Source organism: Eriocheir sinensis, unplaced genomic scaffold, assembly GCF_024679095.1.
Source record: "Eriocheir sinensis breed Jianghai 21 unplaced genomic scaffold, ASM2467909v1 Scaffold704, whole genome shotgun sequence".
Lineage (NCBI taxonomy): Eukaryota > Metazoa > Arthropoda > Malacostraca > Decapoda > Varunidae > Eriocheir > Eriocheir sinensis.
In genome coordinates this window covers 149,099-160,775 of record NW_026112059.1, presented here as the reverse complement: position 1 = coordinate 160,775, position 11,677 = coordinate 149,099, and the positions used below count along the sequence as shown (strand labels likewise).

Genomic DNA, 11,677 nt, shown 5'->3' with positions numbered 1-11,677 from the left:
AGGAAAGAAGAAATGGAAGAACGAAAGAGGAAAGAAGAATTTGAAGAACGAAAGAGGAAAGAAGAAATTGAAGAACGGAAGAGGAAAGAAGAAATTAAGGAAAGAAAGAGGCAAGAAGAAATGGAAGAACGGAAGAGGAAAGAAGAAATTGAAGAACGGAAGAGGAAAGAAGAAATTAAGGAAAGAAAGAGGCAAGAAGAAATGGAAGAACGGAAGAGGAAAGAAGAAATTGAAGAACGGAAGAGGAAAGAAGAAATGGAAGAACGAAAGAGGCAAGAAGAAATGGAAGAACGGAAGAGGAAAGAAGAAATTGAAGAACGGAAAAGGAAAGAAGAAATTGAAGAACGGAAGAGGAAATAAGAAATTGAAGAACGAAAGAGGAAAGAAGAAATTGAAGAACGGAAGAGGAAAGAAGAAATGGAAGAACGGAAGAGGAAAGAAGAAATTGAAGAACGGAAGAGGAAAGAAGAAATTGAAGAACGGAAGAGGAAAGAAGAAATTGAAGAACGAAAGAGGAAAGAAGAAATTGAAGAACGGAGGAGGAAAGAAGAAATTGAAGAACGAAAGAGGAAAGAAGAAATTGAAGAACGGAGGAGGAAAGAAGAAATTGAAGAACGGAAGAGGAAAGAAGAAATTGAAGAACGGAAGAGGAAAGAAGAAATTGAAGAACGGAAGAGGAAAGAAGAAATTGAAGAACGGAAGAGGAAAGAAGAAATTGAAGAACGGAAGAGGAAAGAAGAAATTGAAGAACGGAAGAGGAAAGAAGAAACTGAAGAACGGAAGTGGAAAGAAGAAATTGAAGAACGGAAGAGGAAAGAAGAAATTGAAGAACGGAAGAGGAAAGAAGAAATTGAAGAACGGAAGAGGAAAGAAGAAATTGAAGAAATGCAGAAGGAAGAAGAGCGAAAGTTCGAGTTAGCGAAGCTTGAGGCCGAGAAGGAACTGGAGCTGGCTCGGATCGCCGCTTCGAGTAAGTCTGCTCCTCGTTTTGACGGTGAGTGTGCTGACCGTCCTTGTTTACAAGGATGGAGATGACTTTGCTTCTTACCTTACCAGATTCGAAAGGACAGCTGAGCTTTTGAAGGTTGACAAGGATGCTTATGCTGTAAGATTGGGAGCCCGTTTGTCTGGTAAAGCTGCTAGGATTTACACTTCGCTTTCTCCTGAGATTGTTGCTGACTACCATCTTCTGAAGAAGTCCCTGCTGAAGAGCTTTTGCAAGACTCCCGACGGCTTTAGAGTGGACTTCAGGTCAGGCAAGATTAGCCAGGGGAAACTTACGAGCAGTTCAGCATTCAACTTGGCCGTTCGTTTGAACAGTGGTTAGAGGCTTCCAATATTGACTTCACCTACGCTTCTTTAAAGGACTTTATGTTGCTAGATCAGTTCATCTCCTCTCTTCTCCCTGACCTTCGGACGTTTATTAAGGAACGTGGAGTGCGGCCGCTGGCGGCCGCCGTACAGTTAGCCCACGACTGGTCATCGGCGCGCCACTCATATCCCAGGTCTCCCCAGTCGTCATCTGCCAGCAAGAAGACACACAAGAAAGATAAAGCTTCCTCCGACTCCGGTTCTCCTACCGCCAAAGTTCCTGCCTCCACCCTGAAGTGCCATCAATGCGGGGAGGTAGGCCATATCCGCCCCAGGTGCCCTAAGAATCCTCGCGCCTTCAAGGACGCGCCGTCCTCCTCAGTTAACATAGGCTTCTGTTGGGAGGACAGGAAAGTTTCCAACTACTGTGTTGCGGGGACCATCAACGGCGCCTGGACTTCTACAATCATCCGTGACGCCGGTTGTTCCAGCCTCATCGTTTCCGAGGAGGCCTTGCCAGATGTTGGAACGTAACTGTAAGAAGGTAACCGTTTACGACTACCTAGGTCGGCCAGACACCTTCCCCGTCGTTCGGTGCTACCTAAAGTGTCCCTACTATGAAGGCTGGGCTGATGCCATCCGTGCACCTATCAAGTTTGCAACCGCTATGATTGGTGACATTGGGGCACATAAGCCTGACGACCCTGTCTGTACATCAATCTCCACTCCTCAGGAACAAGATGCTCGTCCTCCTCTCCGTACAACGCCTGTTACGCAAGATTCCTCTAATTCGCTTCAGGTCGTCTCCTCTCCTTCCGAGTCTGAATTAGCCTGTGTTGTTCAGACTCGTGTTGCTTCAGCGCGTGTGAGACGCCTGCATCCGCCTGTTCTCTCGGACTTACAACCACTCAAGGTAACGCCCGCCGACTTTGCTCGTTTACAGGAGACCTGCCCCTCCCTCGGCGCAGTGCGCGCCAAGGCTACTGCCGGACTGCCCGATGTAGCCCGGAATGGAGCGTCCTACAAGTTCTCCTGGACGAATGGACTCCTGTATAGAGACTGTGTCGCTTCTAGCCGGCCCGGCAAGGTCGGGACTCGGACGTTGGTGCTCCCTTCTGACTGCCGTCAAATCGTGCTACAAGTGGCCCACGAGAGTCCCCTCGCCGGTCACTTCTCTCATCGGAAGACGGAATCGAAAGTGAGCGATAATTTCTTCTGGCCTGGCATGTGGGCCGATATCCGTGACTACTGTCGGTCCTACGACATATGCCAGCGTAAGTCTTATAAGGGCCAGGTTAAACCCGTCCCCCTCCAACCACTGCCTGTCGTCACGGAACCATTCTCCAGAGTTGCTGTGGATGTGGTGGGCCCTCTCTCTCCGCCGTCTGCAGATGGACACTGGTATATTCTCATCCTGATTGACTTTGCCACAGGGTTCCCTGAAGCCATTCCACTCAAGGATGTGGACTCTGTTTCTGTTGCTGAGGCTCTTCTGTCTTTATTTTCCAGGGTCGGAATTCCCCGGGAAATCCTGAGCGACAGAAGTACTCAATTCACTTCTCAGCTAATGGCCGAGCTTCACAAGCTACTTGGTGTGAGGCCCCAGTTCACCACACCGTTTCATCCGAGTGGTAATGGTCGAGTGGAGAGGCTGCATGGGCCCCTCAAAGCTGCTCTACGGATGGTTTGCAGCGAGAAGCCTAGAGTGGCATCGCTACCTTATTCCGACTTTGTTTGCCCTCAGGGAAGTGCCCAGCGACCGCACCGGCTTGTCGGCCTTCGATCTCCTCTACGGGCGCACTGTGCGAGGGCCCTTGACTGTCCTGAAGGACTTATGGGAAGACCGTGACCTGCAGGAGGAAGAACGAACGAGTCTGCAATACGTCATCGAGCTCAGGGAGAAACTGACCGAATGTGCTCAGCTCGCCGCCCGGGAGGCTGACGTAAGTACTGCAAAGTACAAGTCTTATTTTGACCTGCGATCTCAAGATAGACGATTCAAGCCTGGCGACGAGGTCCTAGTTCTTCTCCCTGACTCTACCAAGAAGTTCCTCGTTTCCTGGCGTGGCCCATTCAAAGTGTTGGAACGACGAAACAAGGTGGACTACCTGGTTGATGACCCGAGGGGGCCTAAGCTGTACCACGCCAACCTCCTAAAAAGGTACCATCGCCGCGATCAAGTAAACTTCGCGTATGTCATGGACGATACTTCAGCGCCGGATGATGACTGTTCACCCACAGGACCTTTGGAAGCAGAGGACCCTGACGACCTTGTTCCCCGTCCTTTGGTCTGTACCGTTCCTGATTCCGCCCTCAACCCGGCGCTGGACATCAACAAGTCCCTGGAGTGGAACCAGCGCTCATCGTTAGAAGACGTACTGTCCACCTTTAAGGACGTATTTTCACAGACTCCAGGTTGCACCAACACCCTGCAACATGACATAATTTTAACCACCACCAACAGAGTCCTCACGAAGAACTACCCTGTGCCGATCCACCTCCGTCCTTACTTTGAGAAGGCATCATCCAGCCGTCGTCCTCTCTACACTGCTCTCCCTTGGTAATGGTACGCAAGTCTGACGGGAGCTACCGAATGGCCATAGACTTCAGGCAACTTAACTCCGTTACTGTTTTTGATGCTGAGCCCACCTGTTCCGTCGAAGGGGACTTGCACAAGTTTGCAGGAGCTACCTACTTGTTGTTTGATAAATTTATTAGGCAATAGCCTCAGACATTATGTACAAGATCAGCTGAATACAATTGTGATCAAGGGCGGATTTTAACTAAACCAATGGACACACACACACACACACACACACACACACACACACACACACACACACACACACACACCTATGAAAACCCCCCAAATCGAGGGTGGCGCACCAGGATTACATCAAGAGAGTCGTGGTTCAGGAGGTGGCGGCAGACAGCATCCAGCGGCTGTCCCTAGGGTAGCAATCCACGAACAGTGGGGCAGGCCAGGCAGTAGTGTTCGATGGTGTTTGACAGCGGTGAGCGGCACAGGCGACATTCGGTGAACACAGGCTCCCCCTCCACTCCGGCGACCTGCCACGGTGGACGGTAGCCTAACCGCAGACGTGCGGAAACAACATTGTGTCTCCGAACCATGAGGCCCCGGCGACGGTACGAGTACTTGTGGCGGCAGACGGCCTCATAGTGGTTGATGGTGATGCTGTGGGGCTTCTCTGTATCCCTACGACGCCGTGCAGGAAGAAAGGCGGCGGTGCGGACTCTGGAGAGGTTGCAGGGCAGGGAGAGAGGACGGGCATCACCACGTGGAGGTAGGCAGCAGGCTTCCTTGGCAAGGCGGTCAGCTGTGGCATTATGGCATAAACCCACATGGGATGGCACCCATAAAAATTTGACGTGCAACTTACGAGCATTCATTAAAGATAAAAAGGACAGGATCTGTTGAACGACTTGAGGGTGGGTGGGATGGACAGCAGACAGGGACTGAAGGGCAGGCTTTGAATCACAAATAATAGCAGCATTTCCCTTTGACAAACGAGACTGACAGCATCTAGTATGGCATACAGCTCACATAATGTGGAGCTGGAGTGGTCATGGAGGCGACGGCCAACCCAACCCCCAGGAGGCGGCTCCAAGTCAGGTGAGAAAACCGCACAACCAGCTGCACCGTCCGATTGCAGTGACCCGTCAGTGTAGAGACGGCGTGGAGCTGCGATGGAGGACGTCACTGTCGCTACGTGTTCCAGGGCCAACTGCAGCTGTAGGGAGGCGGGTCCGACTTGGATGTAGGAGTTAAGCTGACCTCTGGCGTTGGCAACATCCACGGGGCGGGCCAGGGGCACGTCAGCAGCACGGACATCCAAATCAAGACTGCGAATCAAGGAAGAGACAGCTCGAATAAGGGTACGACCTGCGGGCAAGATAGGAGGAACAGGTCGAGCGGGTCCAAGCGACATCCTGATCAGCTGCGAGTAGTGGGGCGAGAGATGTGGGAGATGGAGGCACTTAACAGTGAGGCTAGTAACATTGGAATAAATTCTCTCGACCAAGGGTGGAAGACTTAACTCGCATTGCATGTTTACAATCCTTGTAGACATGGGACACCCAAGAATAACTCTCAGCGCTCTGTTCTGAAATTTCTCCAAGGGCTCTAAAGTCGTTCGGGGAAGTTGTACCAAGGCAGGGGAGAGGTAATCAACGACAGAGCGAATAAAAGTAATATATATGGTCCTGGCCACAGGAATGGAGATGCTCGAAGAGTTGTTTGTGAGCCACTGGAGTGGTTGAAGCCGTCTCTGAAGGCGATCCAGCAAGTCACGAATGAGAGGATGTGTTTGACGCCCGGCGGGGACGACTGGCGAGATCTTGACAGGTGCGCCGAGGTAGCAGTACTGGGAGCACAAGGGAATGGCAGTCCCACCGACGGAGAAGTCTGGCAGAGTGGCAGGAGGGCGGCAGGAGAATATTCTACTCTTATCAGGAGAGACAATAATACCACAGTTAGAGGACGACACGGAGAAGGAGGCAAGAAAAAGTTGAAGGTCCCTTGGTGAGGTAGAATGAACACATATGTCGTCAGCGTAACATGAAATCGTAATGCCAGGAATGTCAGGTAGAGAAGTGAGTAGCCGATGCATCAAAATATTAAACAAAAACGGACTTAGAACACCCCCTTGAGGCGTACCAAGGAGAAAACTTCTCGAGTGACTGTATGCACCGCTGAAGAACACTCGGGAGGTCCTGTTACTGAGGTAGCCCCTGATCCACCGTAAGAGATTACCCTTAATACCAAAGTCAGCGAGCTGGTCCAAAATGATGTCCCTGTTAGCGACATCAGAGGCACTCTTCAGGTCAACGAAAGCCACCACGCTGTCCCGGGAGAGACGAGAGTACAGGTCGACAAGACAGTGGTGTGTGCTGCGCTGAGGAAGGAAGCCAAACAGTCGGGGCGAAAGGCGGTCCTGGAGGCGGTACATAAGACGGTTAAGTAAGATTCGTTCCATAACTTTGCAGAAACAAGAAGTAAGGGAAATAGGTCTGAACTTTGCTGTACCTGGCTTGGGGATGGGTATGATGGTGCTGCTGGTCCAGGCTTGTGGTACACAACCGTCGCGAAGGCAAAGATTGTAGAGTAGAAGCAGAGGGTTCCCGGGAACTTGTTGCAGCAGGCGTAGTACTGTGTAAGTTATACCATCATCACCAGGAGACGAAGCTTTACCTCTAGAGAGAGCACGGCGCAGCTCACTGGCGGTGATCGGCACGGACTCGTCGTCATCCGGGTGCAATAAGGCTGACATGAGACGGAGCCGTCGGACAGTAGCACGGGAGGAGAGGGCGTCTTGTATGTGGGCGGGAAGGCTGGCAGGGTTAGACTGTTCCGACCATGTGTCTACTAGTTGCTGCGCGTAGGCTGCGGGAGTGTGGTGAAGGGCAGTTGAGGGAGTCTTCTTAACCACCCGACGGATGAGGCGCCACATGGAGGCCACACTCGTCTGCTGGTTAATGCTGTCTGTGAACTTCCGCCAGGACTCTGTAATGACGCACTCTTGTAATGCCACAAGAGCGTCCCTTGACTCTTGGTATCGACGGAGCAGCTCAGGAGTAGGGTTTGCTTGAAACAGAAGACCAGCACGCTCAGCTTCTTCCCTTGCCTCTTGAATGCGCAAGTCTAATGTCCAGAGGTGAGCAGCAGGGTGACGCTGGAGGTGTGGCCGTGAGATATACAACCTGTGAAAGTCATGGGTGGCAGAGACAAGAGCGGAATATAACTGATCAGGTGAAGTAACGTTAAAGGTAGGCAACACGTGGGTTATATAGGCGATAAATGTCGGGCAATACTTAGGGGGCACATTGATTCGTAGTCGAGAGGCAGAATTGGTTGACAGAGAAGGTAGAGAGTAGCAAAACCGAAGGGCAACGTGGTCAGAAAATAAAGCCGGCACAGAGGAACATTGGACCTGAGATGTTACCAGGCCAGAGGTGAGGACGTGATCCAGCGTACCACCCCGGGAGTGAGTGGCGCCCCCGGTGTCCCAGCGCGTCAGATGATGCCTTCGGATGTAAGATAGGAGTCGTAGTCCAGGGTAGTTTGTGCAATCAGATCGATCACCTAAGTCGGGATGCCTCGCGTTGAAGTCCCCGAGATATATCATACCGCGCACCGTAGGAGGTGGAAGAGCTGCAAGGTTGAGGCGAGCAGGGGCAGAGTACACATTGCATATCTGAAGGAGGCCACCCCCAAGCGTGATTTCAAAGAGCTGAAAGGTCGTGTCAGGATCTGTAGATGTGCGGAGAGGGCGGTGAGGCAAGGAACAATGAATGTACGTCAGGAGGCCATTCCTTACCATGTGGACGTACGGAACGTACCCTGTGAGAGGAGGAGCTTGCCCAGCGTGGCGGCCGCCCTGGAAATGCCTCCTGTAGCAAAATGACGTTTGGATGGTGTTGATACACATAGGCCTTGAGCTGGGCAAGCTTGGCGTGGTTGGTGATGCCACAAACATTCCAAGATATGATATCAAGTTGGAAATTAGCGTCGAATCTTACCCTTTGAGAAGTGAGACCGGTGAGGAGTGGAGGTAGACGAGCAACCTGAGGGAGACATGGCAGAGGCAGGAGGTGTCTGGTAGAGCTTCTCAAGTCGAGCACAGATGGTATCCATTTTTTCTGTGAGGGAGGAGACTGCGGTGACGACGGCCTCCTGAGCTTCGACCATGGTGTTGAGCTTGGAGGCAGTAGCTGCCTGGGCGGCAACCAGCTCGTTGATCCTGGCGTCGAGGGCGGAGAAACGGTCCTCCATCGTCGTGACCCGAGCCTGGAGGAAGAAATGGCCTTGAAGTGCCACATCCTGTGGAGAGGCAGAGTCAGTGGGGTTAGCAGTCTTATTAGACAGCGGTGGCAGAGGTGGTGGTGGTGACGCTGTCGAGGAGGTACGAAGCGGGGCCTGGCGCCGAGCACAGCCGTGCCACGTTAACCCCGGCTGAAGGCACCGTGGGCACTTCCAGAGGGACACATCCTTTGGTGGTTGAAGGTCGGAGGAGGTGGAAGCAGTTGGACGGGAACTCTCGTTCTTGACCGGGCATGTCCTCGTGTCGTGAGCAGCAGCACACCAGGCACACTTCGGTGAGGCAAAGCAGTACCTGGAGATATGGCCAACGCCCCAGCACCTGAAACACCAAGGCTGATCATTTTGGAGCTTACGCACCTCACAGGGGGGCAGACACGGAAGGAAGTCGAAGGCCATAGTGGGTGGAGGCGGGTCAGGAAGGCTCCACACCACAACAATCCTGTTAATGGGGGAGCCGTTTTGGATGAAGCGTCTTGCCGAGTAAACGCCTTGGTGACCCTCAGCAAGACGCGGGTCCACGTCAACAGGGTAACGGGTAAGGATGTAGCTGGGGAACTTGCGAGGCCTGTCAGGTGAGTCCATTGGGGTGAGAGGCAGCGACAGGAACTCCCCAGCCTGAACGCGGGAGATGATGTCAGTTCGCTGCCGGGAGATATAAACAAACCTGGAGGTGACGGCAGCCATCTTGACCTCGGCCATATCGCGCTGGAGGTGGAAGGCTTTAGTAACCTCCGACAACCATCGGAGCTTCGTGTCGGTGGACGGGTTGCCAGGGAAGGATAGCTTGACATACGTGTCTCGTGGGGCGAAAGCTGGGAGGTTGGCGGATGTCCGGGAGGCGGCAGGGGTCGAGGCAACAGGAAGAGGCAGAGGAGGCAGAGGAGGAGTCGTGTCAACACCCGTGGGGGCACTTTTTGCAGTCTTGGCCAGAGGGCGGAGGCAGTCCTCAGTGGCTGCGTCGTGTGAGTCGTCTGAGTCGTCTGCGGGCCGTTTGGTGGTGATCGGTTTACCATGGCTGGGAGTGGACGACGACAGGTGGGAGACAAGGTTCGGCAGCTCGGGCCAGTGGTTCACTGCGGGTGAGTCGTCCTCGTCAGACATGGCGAGGTCATTCTCGAGTGTAGAAGCCCCGGACTCGGAGTTATCCATCGAGGCAGGCAATGCCTCGATAGAAGGTGGGTGAAGCAACAAGGGCTTGCTGGCACAGTTCAGACTACAGCAGACAACAGCTGTGTGTGAAGTCTCGAAGACTTGAACCACAGGTAAAATGCAGGAGGAGCGAGCGGAGGTCCGTACTCAACCAAAGTTGGAGCAGGAATGGAGCTACCTACTTTTCGGAGCTTGACTTGTGCAAGGCCTACTACCAGATCCCCTTGACCGACCGTGCCAAGCCTCTCACTGCTTTTTCCACCCACCAAGGATTGATGGAGTTCTGTCGACTTCCCTTCGGTCTCGTCACCGCCTGCTCCACCTACATCCGCCTCATGAGGACTGTTCTCGCGGATCCGCCTAACATCTCCTTTTATTTTGATAACGTCTTCATTTACTCGTCAGATTGGCCCAGTCACCTAACAGCTCTAACATCTGTCCTTGAGCGGCTTCGTCATCACCGGCTGACGGCGAAACCATCCAAGTGTCGGTTTGGCTTCCCTTCTATCCAGTACTTGGGGTTTGTGATTGACGTGGTGCACCTTCGCCCCATGCGGGACAAGACTGAGGCCCTGAAGCAGATCAGCCCTCCTACTACCAAGAAAAGTCTTCGCAGCTTCCTGGGGATGGCTTCGTTCTACCGCTGTTTCATCCCCATGGCTGCCGAGCTCACGGGACCTCTCTCCGACCTTCCTCGGAGACCCCAACGTGAGCCGCTGCCGTGGACTGAAGACCTGTTATCACGGTTCGAACAACTGAAGGACGCCTTGCCATCGCAGCCAGTCCTACGATTACCTAACCCCGCCTTGCCTTTTGTTCTTAGGACAGACGCCTCGAACCTCGGGTTGGGAGCTGTGCTGCTGCATTACTACAAGGACACCCCCCAGCCAGTCTGGTATGCCAGTCGGAAGCTGCTTGACCGGGAAAGGAGATACTTCCCCATCGAACGAGAAGCCCTTGCCATTTTGTTCGGGATCTCCAAGTTTGACTTCTACCTCAGAGGTAAAGAGTTCATTTTAGAAACAGACCATAAACCTCTGGTATATCTCCACAAGTCCAAGTGATCCAGCGACAGACTGATGAGGTGGGCCCTTCAGCTGCAGAACTACCCGTTCCGGTTGGTTCATCTTGCCGGCCGAGACAACGTGGGCGCAGACTTTCTGAGTCGCTCCTTAGGAGGTGAACGTTAGCCGTTCCTCTTTGTCATTTCTGGTTGCTTATTTCTTGTTGTATCGTGTTAGTTCAGTTTAGTCTACCTACGGTAGATTTTTGTAAGGGGGCTTATGTGAGGGCTGAACTACCACTAACACACACACACATGTACACTCACTCACACACACACACACACACACACACACACACACACACACACACACACACACACACACACACACACACACCAGTATAAGGGTTGATGCTCTTTCGATTATTCCCAGCTTGCCGCTTCACCCAGCCTGCTTTGTTCGCCGACCCGAAGCTGCTCCTGGTGGCGATGCAGTCTCATTCAGCTTCACGGTCGGCGCCCTGACTTCACGCAGCGTCGAAGCGAGCCAAGGTGGTGTGGTTGCCCGAGAGCTGAGGCAGAGCGGAACTGACCCAAGAGCGATCCTGGACCTGCGTCCCCTTTCCTCCCTCTCAACCTTGGAGCCCCGCAGTCCACTGGGCACGGCCTGCTTGCGCCTCCGTCCCACCTACCCAGTTTCGTCTCCTCGCCGAGCTGACACCGTTTGTTCGTCCTTGGCTCCCCGTCTACCCCGGCGTCATCATCTTCGGGCACTCAGGCAGCTGACATTCTGCTGAGCCCGTCCTCCTCCATCGAGTGACGTCTACGAGGCAGTGTGCGTCTCTACATCACCGCAACGGGCGCCTCTTCCCACGAGGCACCACTCACAATTGCCGGGTCGGGCTGCCGCTTTCCCTGGGTACTGTCGCGGTCTACTGGAGAGTACGGGAGGTGTATTGGACTTTGTACCTCAACATGTTTACACTTCCACTTTTGGTTGTTTTGATCATATTCCTTAGAAACCTGGTGAAGGTATAATCATACTTGGACTCGATTGAAGTAGTTGCCGCCGTTCTCCTGGCTTCAATCAGTCCTATAACCATCTGAACTTCCTGGCCTTGACAGACATACTCTTAAACATATCGGCGCAAACACACATATTTGACACGGTTTTCCTAGGAGCTTTGGGCATTTCCTTGGGTAGCTTAATAACCCTGGTGGTAGTTTGGCCCTTCCTTTGTACCAAAGAACTTAAAAAAAAAACTCATTAGAACCTGATTTGTCTTCTTTTTGGCATTTGGAAATTGTTGATGTGAGGTGAGGAGGGGTCTGACAGTGCCGACCTAAGATTTCTCTGTACATGTTAGAAATTG

The 11,677-nt window shown here is 52.8% G+C and overlaps 1 protein-coding gene across 1 annotated transcript; it reads left to right on the top strand.

Moving 5' to 3' along the window:
* Positions 1-1,978: 1,978 nt before the first annotated feature.
* Positions 1,979-3,875, top strand: LOC126994011 (protein NYNRIN-like). Its single transcript, XM_050853263.1, has 2 exons — positions 1,979-2,903; positions 3,004-3,875. Exons 1-2 carry the CDS (start codon positions 1,979-1,981, stop codon positions 3,873-3,875), a joined length of 1,797 nt encoding a protein of 598 aa, XP_050709220.1.
* Positions 3,876-11,677: the final 7,802 nt, after the last annotated feature.